Source organism: Tribolium madens, unplaced genomic scaffold (genome assembly GCF_015345945.1).
Source record: "Tribolium madens isolate multiple individuals breed KSU strain unplaced genomic scaffold, Tmad_KSU_1.1 Scaffold_1;HRSCAF=32;Tcas5.2_LG8, whole genome shotgun sequence".
Lineage (NCBI taxonomy): Eukaryota > Metazoa > Arthropoda > Insecta > Coleoptera > Tenebrionidae > Tribolium > Tribolium madens.
In genome coordinates, this window is record NW_025400984.1 from 1999529 (window position 1) to 2018548 (window position 19020).

The 19020-nt window shown below is 30.9% G+C and overlaps 1 protein-coding gene across 1 annotated transcript in view; it reads right to left on the reverse strand.

Annotated features, from left to right (window-relative positions):
* The window catches only part of LOC123016218, a 169888-nt gene that overhangs the window by 104063 nt on the left and 46805 nt on the right, over positions 1-19020 (reverse strand). Inside the window, exon 2 of the mRNA XM_044416479.1 lies at positions 7549-7769. Within this exon, the coding sequence (XP_044272414.1) occupies positions 7549-7769 (221 nt within the window). The remainder of the gene's footprint in view (positions 1-7548; positions 7770-19020) is intronic.

Sequence of the window (19020 nt, forward strand, 5' to 3'; positions counted from 1 at the left end):
GTTTAACTTAACTTTCAAGAATAAAAATTTTATAATTATCAAGCATTTCAATATTCTTTTTTGGCTTAAAGATTGTAGTTTTATAGTTATTAATGATATGAAAACTACTTATTTCTTTGAAAAATTATATTGAACCCATTGCTATTATGTCGTCAAGTAAAACCTTTTTTAAAACAAAAACCTTTGGTTTTTCAACGCAATCTCTACATTATCTCCCTCCTAGTAAGGCAAATGAAGATAAAAAATATCCACAATAATGAAATCTTTGCAATATCGCTTCTAATCRTCAGAAAAACGCACTCTTCGCTTGGATCTTGTTTGTTAAATTTGATGCAGAAGTACTGTATACTCCTGAGTTTGTTGTACGTTTCTTTGAAAAGTACATCTATAAGCATTGCTACTAAAACGTCTATGAAAAAGCACGATTTGTTTGCCTCTTGTTTTCTGTCTCAGTTTTCACTCCGAGTCCTGCTAAATTTCTTGTTGTGATAGAAATTGTTGTCACTACTGTAGCACAATATTTTCTGTTCAAGACAATCAAGTCGATCTAAAATTGTATCCTGTATCTAGGAGCTACAGTTAGATGATAGTGGAAAGTGACCGTTGATTCCATCGTATGTTGTTGATGTTGCTGCATTTGGTTTCAGTACTATAGCAGCAATGGCAGCTGACAGTGTTGTTTCCAAAATTTAATCAGTGATTTACTCGAGTCACCCGATCTAGGGCAATAATAATTGGTTGAATACCTATTGACATCTGTTGTAAGAAAAGTTCACATATTTCATTTGTCTTGGGAATAATCCTTGGCCCGTAATTGCTTTAGACGCTGAGTTTCAGTGAGTGATGTCCTCTTCACAATTTCATTCTTAACCTACCTATTTCGGCAGCAACTTCTAGGGGTAGCAAAAAAATAACATGCTCAAACTTTGTAGATTCTCTTGTAATTTTTTGTATGCAAAATTAAATTTCATAGAGCAGAGCGATGGTTCTAAAAACTTCGGAGATCAAATGCTGCGATGAGGCGCAAATTTTCGTTTACAGCCTCTATACAGCCATAAATAATAATTGTAGTTGTACAGTAGCTGCAGTAGCTGTTATGAAATACACTATATAAAACTAATTTTTGATTGAAAGGACTATTATTTATTTGGAGGGCATAAAAACAATCTGTTGAATTGAAAATGTTTTAAAATAAACCTGTCAGTTGAACCCAAATAAATATTTATAATTTAATTCTACTCTCGACAGAATTAACTTTATTTAAAATTTATGTAATTTTTTTTATCGTTTATAGCCCGAAACTAAAAAAAAACTCCATGTTGTGCAACTAAATAAACATAAAAATAAATTTAAATAAATTGACATGTTTATTACTTAAATTTATTAAAGTACGAACATGAAACATGCAATTTTATTTGTTTGTTACATTCTCTCAAATATAAAATTTGGTTAAAAATTCGAAAAACCATGGAGGACTGTTTATTGTCACAACTAATTAAATTTCATCTGAAATACAAGATTAATTTTTATTAAAATCGAGTTTAATTATTTTAGACTCTCATCAAGTTAGTTCGAGATTAGTGATTAACTTTACAAAATAACAGCAAAAACAAATTAAATTATATTAAYATTTCCGTTATTTTCGAAATAAAATAAATAAACAAAATTGCACTATAATGTGCACAATGTACTTTCATTTTGTTTGATATCCCAATTCGTGGACAATGGAGTTCAATAAATCACATTCCAGTTAAATTAATTTTATTGTTTCTATAACAAAGAAATTCCAAACCAGTGATAAATCGAACTTCCATTTAGAATACTCGTACTATGTTACTATCTAGATTAAAGGATTTTTTGTCTGTACTGTTTTGTCATCTGGTCGATTGTTAAAATGCATTAACTTATTTTAGACTATAGTTAGCAGAGTATGGTAATCAAAAGTGAATTATCTAATGTAATGTTTTATTGCCACACTACATCATGCTATTAATAGCTTCATCATAAATATATTATTTTCAAAATTCAATGCAATTTTTCTCAAATTGTTAGAAAGCATGAAAATTCATACTAAAACAAGACTTTATAATGCTTTTTTATGAATATCACCCATTGAGTTAATTATGTAGTATTTGTAGATTATAATAAAGTGAAACACTTATTTCCAAAAAAATTTTTAGTAAAGTAAATGTTGTGCTAAATTGTACTTCACACAAAAGCAATTTTGTAGAAACTAGTCAGCATTATACAATATTAAAAAAAAATATCTGAATCTACATGAGAGATTTTTTGTCAACAGACAATATTCATGAGAGTTTAGAAGGCACTTAAATTTATTTTGTTATTAAACACCGTACTTGACATCTCAGCTTTCATTCGACTTCCTATTAATTTTTCCTCCCTCGGGTGTCAATTTCCTTTGAACAATTTTTTCGCCGGAAATAATAAACAATGTCTCAAATAAAAGCCAATAATAATAACGTAACGACATAAAGAATGGTGGCAGTAAATAGTCGCCGTATCGGTATCGAAAACAAGTCCAATCTAGATTACGAATGACAGGGGCGTAATAAAACAAATAGGCCGCCGTGTGCGATAGCGAAAAAGAACTTTCTTGTCTCAACGATAACACGTTCGGTCTGACGTTAAACTGGGCCAATTTTTCACAATGACGCTTGTTATTTTCTTCTAAACCAAAGCGAAGGAAATTACAAAATAAACACAATTTGTATATTGTGATAACCTAGAACACACAACGTTTTCTAAGAAAGCTTTTCAAGTTTACAATCATGGTTACAAAACATGTCTGTACATAGAGTTCCAGCAAGAATTTTTATAGGTGTGTATACAGGGTGTTTACGGTCTTGAGGTTGAAATTTAAATGAAATGATATTCACGGTAGAAGAAAACTAATACGCTATATAAAACGAAAATTCACGTTGTTCAAGGAAATAATTCAATTTATACTATTTGTTTGAGAACTGCTGCTTCGGCTGCAACAATGGCAATTAGTATCATTACCTTGTCATCCAACGTAAATCATAATCACGACAACCAATTTATTATTTTTACATTTGCCATACATGTTCATAAATTCGGAAAAAAAAATAAGAAAAACAAATCAAACATATTGGAAACGATTTCGCTGGAAGAGATTAAATAAAAGATCTTCGAATTTTGATAAAAACTAAAGCAAAAGCAAATCAAATGATGACAGTGTCAAAATTATGAAGTGACTTTTCCTTTTCATTGTCATGGATACGTTTTTTTATCTGTTGCAACAAAACAATTTTATCTGTACAAAGAAATAATTTCAGTGATCCTCAAACCGTGTACCAATATTATGTAGGTTAATAGCATTCTTAATAATAACAACTGTGTGAGTTTTTTCTCGGTTAAAGTACTTATGTACTCTTCTATTACTAGGTCAATTTTCAACTCCAAGACTGTAAACACCCTGTATAAGAAAAGTTATTTTGTGAAAGAGATAAAATAGGTAAATCAATAAATTTTGTGTTAATTAATCGCAACAGTAAAAATTACCGAATTTAAGCAAGGACCAATTCGTCAAATGAACCAATGAAAATACCAATAATTCTTATTTTTTTCAACTTTATTGTCAGTTATAATACCCCGAGTGCGTTATTGTTTCCGGAATTTTTTTTAAGTGATTGTCAAAAACGTCATTAATTACACGTTTTTGCCAATCACGCGAAAAAATTTTCGGATTCAATCAATGGACGAGTGGTATACGAGTAAAAATTGCATAACATCACGATTAAGTCTTAGTTTTTGATGTTTAAAGTTTGGCTAAATATTCGATGTTAACTTTTGTGTTAAAAATTTCCACTTATTAATTTTAGCTAATGAATCAAAAATTCCATGTTCCTATGGTAATTATATTAAATACTAAATTCAGAACCTCTTCCTTATTTAATTGCCTTCCTCCTCATTTATAATTATTTTGTATTCTCTTTATCTTTTTACGACTTTCGCTTTGATACTTTTATACACAAATTGTCAAAAACTACAAATAGTTTCGAATTTATCACTATATTAGTGTTTTCGCCTCAATATATTTTAGACTATTTTTTTTCTAGTGGTACTAACGTCAACAATGTATGACATTGTTTAAAAAACAGCCTTCAGAAAAATTATCTTGAGATTCGTACGACGATGCGGAAAACCAATAGAAAAATTTGGATTGTATGAGTGACAACAAGACAATTTTTCTGAATTTTGTCCGGAAAAAAACCTTGAAAGATATACAAAAAAAATTCCATGGACCCATGCCCAAAAATGATTCCTAATCGAGCAAAAGCGATAAAGAGAACATTTAAGAAAAAACTTACTGCGTGGGTTGCTTTTCGGAAATAAGTTCGATGCCACAGTTTAAAAAAAACACGTTTTCCGGAAATGGTTACAAGAGAAAAAAATATTTTGACCTAGGGAACCACTCCCCAAAATCTTTTAACGTTTTTTACAGACACGGTATACATCAGAGTGTCGCAGCGAGTTGGAAATAGTACATTACAAACGAGGTGGTAAATATGGCATTACCCCGAGTGCTTATGTGTTCAATCTAGAAACGCCAGCTTCGAGATCGGATAAAGCACAAGGGCTAATGCCATTACCACTCAGGTTTGTATGCTATTTTATTCACAATCACATTATTTTCAGTCAAAAATTTGAGTAAAATAAAATTCTAACAAAGTTAAGGTTTAAACGTGGTAGGCTATCCAAATGGTGTTTGATTTTTGACATTTCAGAAATGTCAAAGAAAATATTGAAATAAAGTGTGATTTAAAATGTAGCAGTGTACTCCCCCAGAAGTAAGAGAAGCTGCTACAAAAGCAATTGAATTTAGCAAAATATTATGCGTAACAATTTGAAAGATAAAATTCACGGTATTTTTTTTATTTTAAGGTTGGCTATTCTGCATATTACCGCCCAAAGGAAGTAATAAGTATTATTACTCCTCATGAGATTTAATGATGCGTTACCCAAATTTTAAAAGGTTGGTAATCGCCATTATACATTAGTGATTGTGAATAAAATCTATTATTGACCTTTAATAGCCACCTGCATCACCCAAAAAATTATTTCAAATCTACAGGATGTTTCAGAAATAAACACATTTATGTTTTTTTTAATGAAATACCTTATATTTTATTGCATTTTTGGACGTAGCTTTCAATACTGAATATTTTGAGTTAAACTTTTATCGGTCGATTGTGCTTAGTTCTGGAATTTTTTTTGACAAAAAAGTCTTTTTTAAAAATGTATTAAGTATACAAAAACTAAGAATACTAAAAAAAAAACAGATTTTCACCACTTTAAAGAGGAAAGTTCAAACTTAAAGCTGTAGTAGTTTTTAACTGCATTGCAATTAAGAAAATAAAAAATGTCGAAGAATAACAAAGAAAATTAACAGAAAACATATAAAAAGTTATTAAAGTTTATGTGGTAATTGTAGCAACAATGCACATTATTCAATGAGCATTGTTGTTACCATACTAAACCATAGTAACTCCACCACGGATTACTTGTTGAGGTTTATACGAGGATTTGAATACCTGCCATAAATATTAAAATTTGAGTTATTTTACTGTAATAAATGACGAATGGTGGTCTAAGCACAACATGAATGTTATTCTTATCTGAAAATTTTGTTTTTCGACTACTGAAACAATGTTAAATGTTTTTTTAATGTTTAAAGTTAATTACTTTTTTGTAATCAAATGTTAGGTTGCTTGCAAGGTAATTGTTTTAGATGCAAATATAAGAAATAGGGTGTTCTATTTTTAAGTTATTCAACTTATTTTAAGAGACTTCTTCATTTTTTTAGCTTCTCGAATGCAACTCTCCATAAAAATATTAAAGTACTATAATTCATACTTTTCACTTTAAGCGGAATTAATTAATTTTTTTATTTTTTTTAATCTTGGAGTAATAAATTTTAAGAAGTGTGTGTTTTCGTCAAAAAAATAAACAATTTTAAGAACTAAATAAAATCGACTAGTAAAAGTTTTGCTTAAAAACATCAGTATCAAAAGTTACATCCACAAACGTATAAAAATATAATATGTTTTATTTAAAAAACATAAATGTGCATTGTACCCGTGATTTTACCTTTTTTTAACAACCTGTACTCGAATTAATTTTAGGCAAGGGGTTTGTAGGAATCTAAAAATTTCGTACAAAATTTAAATATTTTAATGTTTGCTGATCAATATAAACTTTAGCAACTTTCTGAGACACCTTGAAATGCTACAAGGAGTGATACCTAATAGAAATTTTTTAGAAATTATTTTGTGATATTGATTCTAGAAATAAAAACTATGATTTTGCATATTTTGTCCCTGCGTCGTGCGATTCTCTTACCGGAAATACCCTCGCGCATTGATTCTGCCAAGAAATTTTGTATTTGTGCATTTCTGCAACGTAATTGCACTCCACTAACGTGTTTGTGCAATAAGGACGTTTCAGAAATGTCACTCAAATTATTTCCGACAATAATCAATGCACTTGGCATATTACAAGTGAAATATTACTATTTTTCCTTTTCCTGAGTTTGCTGTAAGTTGTAACAGTTGTTAGTTAGTCGCTAAGTTCGTTGCCTATCAGAAATAGAAAAATTTAAAAACTRCACTTTTGTGTAAATAAAATGTCACCTCTTTTACGCAAACTTTATTTAGAGCAACTATTCCATAGGAAAAGTTCTCTAAATCTCACTTCACGCTTCATTTAATTACYAAATTCAGTTTCGAACTTTGTTTCGCCGAGTTGTAATCATATTGCAAATTCCAAATGCATCCGTCTTGATGAAAATAAAATGTCACGTCGATTTTCCATACAAAAGTTTTATTCAGAATAGTTCAATTCGAATTTAAATTCWCAATACTCGACTTCACTGAACTCATAGCGGCTTTAATATCAACTAATTTCAATGTTTTTAGTTCATTTAAAGCTACGTTTAAGTTTATTACTGTCATTATCATTGCGCAATTGATGTTGAAAAGGACCCGCTTTAACATGACAGAATTATTAATCAGTATTTAAATATTGCAACACTCTTGTCCGAGCTTTTAACGTCGTAAAAGAGGAAACGTTTTGAAATAAAATAAAAATGGCGCTGCCATTTTATTTCAAGCTTTACATAAATAAGTTATCATATTTTATGTCGAAAACAACTAAAAGTTACGAGCCATATTTTCGTATTTAAATGGAACCGTCGATAAATTTGACGGCGGTGTAAAAAGCAAATACGGCTTTACAAGTAAAACCTTAAATATTTTATTATTTGTAATTTTAAACTTAAATTCTTGCCGCCGTCTCAGATTACAAAGTAAATAAGAACAGCACGACCTYAACATCTTTTAAAGCGTTCCAGAATTAAGAAGTAAATAAAACCYYTGAAATTGTAAAATACGAGAAACCGAAAAGTTTGTCGACCAAGATGCTAATTAATTCTTCTGAGAGTTTTTACGACTTTGCACTAACACAAGAAAAGTTTTGTCGATTAATCATCGAACATTTTGATTTTACCTGCATATATCCACCCTCGCAATGGCTAGCGTTGAGCAAAACGCCCACTTTGAATTTGTTGAACTTAATCCGAAGAATCCAATCTTTGGGAGTTCCGCGAAACGACCGAAACCTATACCAGCATGTCATTGGTTTCCCGAAGTTCTCACTCGTCACTTCCGGACTAGCGACGTCTTCGTAAATTTCGACCGTTTTGTTGCAGTGGTCTTTCTTCGGATCAGCTGAAAAGAAAAATAACAATAATTAATTTATATTCGTAGTTGCATTCTCWATTTTTCGCAAAGAAATGTTTAAAAAACCACTTCTGATTAAAGACGCTTGTGACTTTGGAATTAAGTTGGCAACATAAATGATGCAAAGACGTAGCATACAATACACATGTCATACTTGTCAATTTGTATATACTCGTTTTCAGATGAATGTGCATCGAAGTAGTCGTTGAAAGGGATCATTTTAAGGTGGCAACCATGCGAAAATTCAAATAATCCTAACCTCAATCTTCCCTAAAAATATTTATTTCAAATAAATGCGTCCCCACGAAGCAAAAAATAATTACAATTACCAACGTAATTAACATAGGATAGCAAACATAAAGATTTTTATTATTATTGATATTGTAATAAAATTTTAGATTTAGTATTTGTTTGGTATTAGAAATATGTGTAGCATATTTTCCAAACAATTAGTCAGTTATAAAGTGTAAAAATTCATTGAATAAACGTTATGATGTGTCGGTGTTTTATTTAAAAGAACCGCCAAAAAATAGACCAATGAGAGGTACGCCCAGATAAATGGATCAAAAGTGGAAACAAAGTGTTTGTTTTGTTGCTATAGGAATGTTGACTTCAAAGCGTATATAAAGGAGAACGGGCCGCCACACCGGCAGATTCACTTGAGTCTCCTTCCGGTTCTCTTCGGACGTAATCACCAGGACCTCTCTTGGTGGAATAACTTCAGGACTGCTTCTGAAGGACTGTGCTCTTTGAACCTCTTCAAAGAATACGGTCGACGGGACCTTTCTTCCGTCGTTAAAACATACCTTTCTCAGGACATCTTCTGGGAGCCGAGTTCACCTCTGGACACGGACCACGGGACCTCTTCCGTGGTAAGGGCTTAAACATCTGGGACTTCTCCTAGGTGGTGTCACTTCCTGGACCTCTTCAGGAAAAGCAACCGACGGGACTTCTCCCCTCAAATTCACCCACGGAGGACGTCTTCTCCAAGGGCTAGGGTTCACTAGGTCCAAGTTAGATTTTGTTTTGTAAAGTTTGTTATTTTATCTGTTGTTACTGTTGTTATGGTTACTAAATAAATTTCTCTTTTCAATCACCTGTGTTTAATTCAATCGAACCTCCCCATTCCTCTCCACTGTATAAAAGCTGGCCGGAAAGGCATTCTTATGTAGTGTAAACCTGGAGAACATCTCCAAACAGTTCTTTTCCAACTTTTAGGAAAAAGTTGGTGGCGCCAGGTTTGAATAAGTAAAAATAGTAAAGAAAAGAAAACACATTACAATATAATTAAATTTGTTCTGAATGACAATACAATAATGACACTTTTTGTGTAAATCGGCCTTTAAATTAAAGATTCATTTAGAATTCTACAACCTACTTGATGCACATTAATATTAAAAAGAGTATACCTACTGCTTGACTATAAATGATTATGATAAAAATCTATTGGCGACATTAAATAATTACAACAACCGTCTCTCAAAAATTAAGACAAATGACTAGAAAAATATGACGTTTTAATTTGATAGCCAAATTAAGATTTTAAATTTGTGCCCTAATTAGTGACAAAATTTCAATCATGTGTAGTCACAATGTAATATCTGTCTCCACATTATTCAATGTTGGCAACATATATCAAAATCACAAACCACTTTAATCATAAATTAAATATAAGACATGGTATTTTTGCCCATTAAAAGTAATTGTCATTGGCAACAAATTTGAAAGCTTAATTTGGCAACAATGATTATAACATTGAAATATAAGCAATTGTCATTGTCACACGTAAAACAATAGTATATTATATGATGAGAACAAAAAGTGACAAATAGTGGGGAGTCTTGTGCACGAGGCGTCAGCCGAGGGCAGAAGCCCCACGGTGCGTTAGACACTTTCCAATGAGTTATGTACAATTGCGGAATTAAAATTTCGGGCACTATTGTCATTTTCAAATGTAAACTTTAAAACAACCTTTACATTATTTCTCATTCTGTAACTGTACAATATTTTTCCCACGGCCCCGCAACTCCACGACAAATACACTACCATTATTTTTAATGAAACGATTTAATGTTTTTGTAAAATATCTAAGACCTAAATTAGGCGTCTATTAATATTAAGTACTTACTTAATTAAGCTGATTTAGATTTAAATAGTGGATGGTTTTAATTACAAAACCTTGTGTCAATTTTGATGGATGAAGAAAATAAATGTCAAAAGCAATGCACATGGCTAACAAACAGCCAATCACCCGCAATTCTTACGTTATTTTCACAACACACACGTRTGTTAGGAAAATCATGCGATTCGTTTGAGAWCGTCAAGATTCGTGGGTAATTGACTGTATGGAAAATGTCACTTTCATATATGGTTGTGGGCACGATCGTAAAATAGACAGGYCTGGAAACTCCATTCATAAATACGTTTGAAATTGAATTATTTTTTCTGAATCGCGGGTGGTTATGCAGGGCAACTCATGRCCTACTTCATCTGTCTTCCGCTGCGCTCCATACGGCCGTAACATAACTAGCCAAAAGTCAATTCTCTTAACCTCAAAAATATCGTCGAAATCGTCCGGTAAATAGTGCCATCTACTTGGTTAACTGAAAACTTTTTAATTGATATTTTGACAGTCCTAAATTAGAAATTTCCAGCACTTCTTTCAATGTTCCTTCTTTTTAAATTATTTTGTTTCTGAAACGTTTGTCGAAGACTGAAACGACAAATTTGGTCGGCCAAATGTGTGCTGAGGTAAAGTAACAGTTTTTTGGTGCTGGCAATCCTCTGGAACAAGTAGCTATTTCCATTCTAATTCTAAAATTTTTTTGGAAAACTAAGTCCGATAATAGAGAGGGTTTATAGTATAATAAGACAGAAACTCGAATATGAATGTATATTCGAGAGCATTCTGTCTATTACAAATAAGCAGTAGGAACTTAGGTAAATGTTTTTATTAATTTTTGCTCATAGAATTACCACAAAGTTCCGGAGTATTCTTTATCCATTCAGCACGAGCTGCTATATCGCTAAGTATTTCAAATAAAGTATCTTTTTCTCCACAAACAAAACATTTCTTGTCGATCTTTGAACTTTTTAAAAGAATGATTGAAAATTTGACAAAAATTGTCAAATTTRAAATATCTATAGTCTTTAAGTTATCAGGTAGATGACGCTTGTTACCAGACGATTTTTTGAGGTTAGTAGAWTTCAACGCATTCATATAAAATCGACAGTATGTTACGGCYGTATGGAGCGCAGCGGAAGACAGATGAAGTTGGCCATGGGCAACTATACCCGTGGCGCCTTCACGTGGTGATTTTATTAATTCACTGTTTGACAGCATTTTGGCAGATAACCACAAATTTAAAAAGCGAATTTTTCTCTATTTCCAATGTTTCTAAATATTTTTGCCGCTTGTGCACAGTTTTTCGGTGTTTTAAAATGGTTTTCTTTGATTTATACTTTATGTTTTCTTGGTTAATATCTTGTTTTCTTTCGTTCTGTTTAATTTGATTTATTTTCTAAATTAAATAATAAAAAAAATTTTTGGTTTTGTGTTTGTCGTTCAATGTTTTTGGCAATCAAAAAGGTAAATATATTTGGTTTTTATATCTTGGTTGCACAAAAACACTTCTGCAGATGSCCAGAATTTGTGCWGTTTTCCATTGCACGACTAAATAAAGTAATAAACAATTGGTTTTTTATTGGGTGAAAGAAAAATTGRAYCCCAGGGGAWTGGATGAAACTCTAAATTCTGTACTGCAAAGAAAAGACAGAAGCTGTCAATTACATTTTGAGAAAAAAAATACCAAATTAGAGAGAAAACATTAAAACATTTAACATTGAAGCATTTAATCGACTAGGGTTTTGAGTTTTAACATAGTTGTATCAGTCTAASAAGTCATATTTTGTCTCTAAAGTCCTAWAGATAAATGAGTYCACAAATGTATCAAGTTTTTARAAAATTATTTATTTCTTTACTCTGTTTACAAAGTGCCCGCTCACCACAAAAATAGATCCTGAAATTGTCTTTATTGTGACTGTGGTTTTCTTTATTATTCAAAAAAGCTTGCTGTACACGAAGTGGGTTCTGAYCAAGTAAAAAACACCATTTTTGAAAATCTTGGAAGATTGTTTTCACAAAATCCTTCTATTGTAAATTTTGCACCAACCATGATCGCTACATTATTAGTTAGAATTGTATAACTAAAAAATAACTTATGTATAAAAGTTACTTACAATAACATTATTTATTTGTTGTTTTATTTCTTCAATAAAACTTCTTTTCAWCGTCTTTTTTAAAGGTCTTGCATTATTATCATCATAGGTAGCATCTTGGGTAAAGATCAATAACAGCAATGTTTTCTACTAGACRGGAAGGTGGCAATTAATACATGCTATGGATTGACTCGATAGCATGAACGTTATTCTAAAAGATGCAGATTAAAAGGTAAAGGATGTTTCCTATCATCAAGTGTAAGACCACACCAAAAACCTCCTCGAGGACTAAATAAATGAAACTTACCTGCAACTTTTATTAAACATATTGTACTTTATATGTGGCGCTTATTAAGTTGTTTTTTGCACATTTTTTAACAATTTTGATAAGCCCACAGTAACCTAACAAATTATGACAAGTGCTAATTTAATATTTGACATTATTTACGCACGGAGACGTCATTTTTCGTTCATAAATACGCAGTAATTAACATAGTATTTGATAGAGGCACCACGGGTATAGTTGCCCTCAAAATCTACTAAGATCCAGATTTTTTAATTCAATTTTGAAACACGAGTTTCTAGACCTGTTTATTTTAAGATCGTGGTCGTGGGTAAAATAATTTGACATTCTCGAAGGATTACCAATAAATCAGTGTTGCTAATAGATTTTTTTGTCCCAATCATTTTGTTACTTAGTTTACATTTTTGTATTTCAAAAAGACATTACATCTGCGTATATGGAGTCATTGTCCCTTCTGTTCCCGCCTGGAGCCGTCGGCGCCGCCCCGCCGTTGATCTTTGCGAGTGCTCGACTCGAATTTCGCTCTCTAATTATTTTATTGGGTGAAAACGCGGCACGATCTGCACTTTGCTCGTTATAATTTCGCGACTTAACTCCAAGATTTGATAATGCAACTTTGAAACTTTGATTTTAGTTAATTTAAGAAAGACTCTTTTGGCAGTCGACGAAAAGCGAGCTACGCGAACAAAACGACTCAACTTGGGCCGAGTTGCTACGTTTGTTAGTATGAAATATGGAAATTTTGATCTGATTTTAATAACACACAGACGAGGTTGTATAGAAGAGATACGAAACGGAGGACAGCTAAAAAGCCACAGTCTGGACGCTGAAATACGGAGCATTTTATACATGGAACGTAAATTTGGTTTCTTATCGAAACGGAAATGTGCACGAAAGTTGTACACCTTTTTGAGTAACTATGTTGGGTAATTCACCACAGACAGATAAAATATGTTGGTGCTTTGTGTTCGAGATTTTTTGTGGGATGTGAGAGATACGAACTGGTATGCAACAGAGAATTTCCATCAACTTTTTCTTACTCTTTTCTATTATGACAGATCATAAGTTTCCAAAATGTTCTTATCAGAATCATTTCAACTAAAATCGATCAAACAAGAAAAGACAAAAATATTGATTGTTGCCATTAGTKWTTTCTATTGAATGATTATTGTGAGTTAGGACGACAAACGCACCCGGTGCATAATATACAGTGTGTCAGTTTTAAAAGTTAGCAATATCTGAAACTGAAACAGTTATTAAGAATCACTCAGAACTGTTTTGGTGGTTCTTAGGAAAAATCAAAATGACATGGCAAGTGACCCACCTCCACCTATAATTTAAAATTAAGCAAAACTACTATTATTTTGTTAAGCTCTAAAAGATAGACCTCTAGACAAAAAATAACTATTCTACTCAACTAAATCAGCATAAATACGTGGATTAAGGTGTTAAAATTTTCACCTAATTTTGGAAAGACTTTTATCGAAGTTAATTCTAAAACAATAGTTTAACGTCTCCAAATAACATTTTGTATAACCCTGAAAACCTGTGATAAACTAAGTCAGAACACCTTTAGAACTTTTAGAAACATTGGTGCCAATGCTGGTACTTTCGAGCGTCTTTTGTTGTATTGAACTGGTTAGTCCAATAGATTCAGTTCCTAATAAATTACGTTATTAACATCTTGAAGTTACAAAAACAATAAATGTCAAATATGAATGTCATTGTCGCCCAACAGATAAGAGGGTGACTAAATTTGGTAATATTGTTCTTTTTAATATAGCCGCCCCTGTTTTTGCATCTTCAGCCACTWTTAACACAATTTTTTTTCTTTTTTCTTGGAATCGGAACCTCTTTTAAGAACAGATTTTTGCTTGTGGCAATTTTTATTGACAATTAACAATTTGATACAAATTTTAAGTAATTTGGCATTTTTAAAAGGTATGTTAAAATAATGTTTTAAAAGCTAGGATTGTTTTAGTACTACTAAATAATCTACATTTTAAATTTTGTTAAAATCCGTTAGAAAATAACAGACATATTAGATCCGAAAGTGTTAGGTAGGACACCCTGTATACGCTTTTCTACAAAATAGTCGTCAATCACATCGTATTTCATAAGTACATAAAAAACAAATACGAATGTTTATAATTTGTAAAATATACTCGTAAAAGGTGCCAACTCTACTTTGGCGTAGGAAAAATTGTCAAAATAATGTATTATAAACAAAGTTTTTGGGAAATCCTTAATCCCAAAATTTACATTGCTTAGTAATCGATAACATTTGAGGTAACAAAAGTGAGTAAATCTACAACAAAAACATTGATATTTTTATCATTTTATGTTTTTTATATGAAACCACTTTTTTCTGTGCCAAAAAATTACATAGCCTGACCTAATTAATACCATGTTTGACAATAGAGAATTTTTGCAAACCGTAAAAAAGTTTAACGTATTACCAAAAATGGTCGTTGCTAAGAAAGCAAAAAATAGGACGTTTCCGTAAACGTTTTTGAATTGACGGAATACACCTTTTGCCATTGAAAGACGTACACATAACAATTAAATGACGTTGTCGTTAAGGTTAACGTTAAACTAAACGGTTTGCAAAAACTCTCTAATTTTTTATATGTTCGGTAAACTGTTATAAAAGTTTCAGGAAAATTGTTGGTTTGTTAATTTGTGGACTTTATATTAATTTTTATTCTGAAAACTAGATTTATCTATATTGATGTTAATTACTTTAATTTTTAAAAGATTATTAAAAAATATAAAAATTTGTTTAATTTTTTTAAGGCACAAAACACGTCTCTAATTATGAAATTTTTGTTTATATGAACAATCAAATGACGTATCCTACTATAGTCCACAAATTTTCCTATTCGCAGTTTTTAAAATCGCCATATTCAATTAATTTAGCAATTTGTACTTGTAAACAGAATAATAATTATCCTCACAGGTATACACGGTTGAACTAAAATCAATAATTGATTTTGTGCAAATTTTCATTATTTCAGTTAGTGAAAACAGACGTAATGCAACACAATGGGTCTCTGATAAAATACGCATTATTAGTGTCTAGAGGCATTAAATTCTATGTATAATACCAATTGGTCCTTATTGACTAGCACATTATTGCCGTTGTTAATAGACAATAAATCAAAAACTTATCGGATTTTATTTACCTAATATAAACAAAATGACGGAAATTACTTCATAACGGATCTAAAAATTCGACATAAAATCAATTTTGCATTAAATTTCCGACAATTAGAGCAATTAAATGTTTTGTTTATAATATAGTCATCACATGGGTTTTGGTTGGAAACTTTTTCGAGAAGTTTTCTTTCGATGAGTGAGTTTTCACAATGCGTCCTCGAGTTGTAAAATAGATAGATATTTATGACGTTATAAAGTGCGACAGTACTATATCAAAATTTAAGAGGCCGTAACTCAAAATCTGGCTCTGAAAAAGTTAGGCCGTTGTAAAATATTCGAGGGCGAGGCGTCGAACTTGACGCTTTTCTTGTATAAAATATTGAAAATGATGATCTCGTGATTCAAAGCAGCAAAGTCATTTTATTTACCTAATGCGGAATATTAAAAACACTGAATGCACAAAACGTTGTAAGCTGAACTAAATTATAAGGCAATTATCTGCGTTTTCAGTGAAATATATCATCATCCTGATGATAATAATTTGCTTGACGAAACACGTGTTCACTTAATTAGAATGTTTAATGTTTTAAGATTCTGTCCAATTGCTTCTTTTGTTTTATCTTAAAACAATATCAGCTTTCATCTTTTTCATTAGCTCAATTGATACTCGTAACATATGAAATATYTTTTTCTCTTAAAACTGTATGAACAGTATAAAATATATTGTAATTGTTGTTGTTTTTTTTTAAACATTCTTACTGCTACATTATTATTTATAACAGTTATTTATGTAGCAAAGGTATCATAAAAATGTGTTTAGCCTCCGAAGGCAACAAGTTTGTAAATTGTCCGAGGGCCTTAGATATCGAATAATGTTCATGGTGAAGTATTTTATAAATATACAGTAGCTTTAAAAACAAATAGTAGCAACTTATGATGCCCTAGAGCATTAAGAGTATTATTTTCTTTATAATAAACTTCGTATGAAAATTATTATTGATTAATAATGCACAAAACAAAAGCAATGAGTTTGCAATTGCCCGGCGCATCCACCATTATTGAATTAAAATTAAAGTTTAGATTCTAGTTCAGAAAACAATTATAAATTAATTTTTCATATAATTATACAAAAATATCAAATATAAAAATCGGCAAGTACGCATTATATTTTTTACATCTCAATGTCAATGTCACCAACTTAATTTCAGAAATTTTAATTCTAAGGCCCAGACTTACGTTCATATCACAAATAATCAGAAATCGTTACAATATATTTATAATCAGTTTATTTTTTCATTTAAAGGTAACTGAAAAAAAATAATTTTGTAAATATTCACTGACAAATTTATATAAAAAATGCATGTATAGTTTTTAGTGACTTATTTATTAGCTTCCAGCTTAATAAACAACCACAAAATTGCTGTTTTATTTACTGTAATAAATAAATTAAAATGTTAATTACCAAATATTGATTTAAACTTTAAAACTGAGTGCAGGTAAATATTTGAATCAGCAAAATGCATGCACTCGAAAAATCTCACGTCCTGAAAAGCGAAAACAAATATTCATCTCACAAAAGAAACCGAAAATATTGAACTTCTCCAATTCAGCGTTTGCCTTTCATTTCTTTGAGTTTAATTCACAACGTGGTTGAATCCTCACGAGATGAATACGAAACATCTTTTAAAACCGAAAGCACACGGGATTTGGTTTAGGTTGTTTTTTCACCTTTCCATTCTTTACTTTACCTCTCGATGTTGGCAAGTAACTTTTTAAAACGGCTACAAAAAAGAGCGTGAACTTTGTGATACAATGAAGTTTAACATTTTATGAATAAAGTTTTGGATAAAGCAGTACACAAAAAATCGTCTATAAAGACATCAGACTCGTTCAAGGCTGTTTCATTTCCGTTCTTCAACCGTGACGTGTGTTGTTGTGAGAAATCTATTGAACTAACATTGATTGGTAAAGTCCACATACAACAATACTTATTATATTATTTATAAAACCTTCAAGGATATCCTCCTCAATCAACATGACAGACGTCGAACTAYTTTAGTTTTCCTGTGGCAACTGAACTATAATTCATTCAATATTTTTATTACGACCATCAAATCTTGTGTTTATTTTTAGACTTTGACTAAACAATCAGAATTGATTTTGAACTAATCTATAACTATTTAGTTTGTCAGTTTTCCTCCATATACCGGTCTTGAGGTTGAAATTTAAAGATGATGTGCAAGGTTGAAAAACTAAAATGATATGATATAAAAAATTTCTCAAAACACCTCTAAAAAATGTATTTAAAAAAATCTATTAACTAAATTACTAGCCCAAAATTGTATGCTAAAATTGGCAACATGACTTGGTCAATTTTCAACTCTAAGACCGTAAATAGGTACGTATATTGTCGAATTTTTGCCGATTCAACTCGGAATCCACTCAGTCTCGATTTCACACAGCACAAAAAGCCGTCTTCTCCTATAATTCTGAACGAAATAATTCGTATAAATCGACTTGCAATTTATCATCGTTTGATAACTTAAGATTGTACTTTCGTAAACAACTTTGATACAAGATTTATGTGTTCATGATTTATTATTTTAAAACTTGACTATAATTTTTGTACTGTATCAAAAAACAAATAATAATTTGTCGCCCCTTATTTTGTTTTTAAAATTTGACTGTTTCGATAAATCAAAAAACAGAAACTCAATTTTTTCAACAGATATTGATTAGATTAGATAAAATTTTAGTGAGAAACCTCTAGGACACAAATTTGGATTGTTTCCGACTTGGTCGCGTAAACTACATAATGCAAAATACATGGTTGTTTACAAGTAAACAATATCATTGTTTACTTATCAATAAAATCTGTAAAAAAAGTACACAACGTAAACAATGGAAAATGTATGATTCCATTTTCAACTTGATGACCYTCGTGGTTCTTCTTGGTAATATTTTTGCTTTTTTAAAAGAATTCCTAGTTTCCTTGTCATTCTAACTACTTGTTTTAAGTTTTTACACTGTCTTCGTACATAATATGAAAGATGAAATTTTGAATAAGCAAACCGTGAGATTTTAAACGTCTYTCAAGGGAATTTTTCAAAAGTGTATTGCATTTTAAACATAATGCAGAATAGTTATTCTTGTTTTCCATTAATGTAAAGCGTWACTGCTTAAAATGACAGCTGACTGTATAAGGCACTTTACTTCTTTCAATTATTTTTTACTTTAAGCTTAGTGAGAATTAATTCTTTAATCAACATCTTACTTAACCTCAGAATATTAGTTCTTTACATAGTTTACGTTGTTTACATATTCATTACGCGTAAACGTAAAAAATAATACTTTACGCGTAAATGCCCAACCCTGGATTGTTTTTGTACTTAAAAATTTGATTGAAAAATTTTGGTTGTTTTAATAGATTTTTTGTTTACTTTTGCCTTCTAAAATATATTATCAAATACTTGAAAACATTTTTTTGTGTCTAAAAACAAAATTTAGTGCTATACAGAGTGCGGCAGAAGTCGCGCCCCAGAGACATGTCATGTAAGC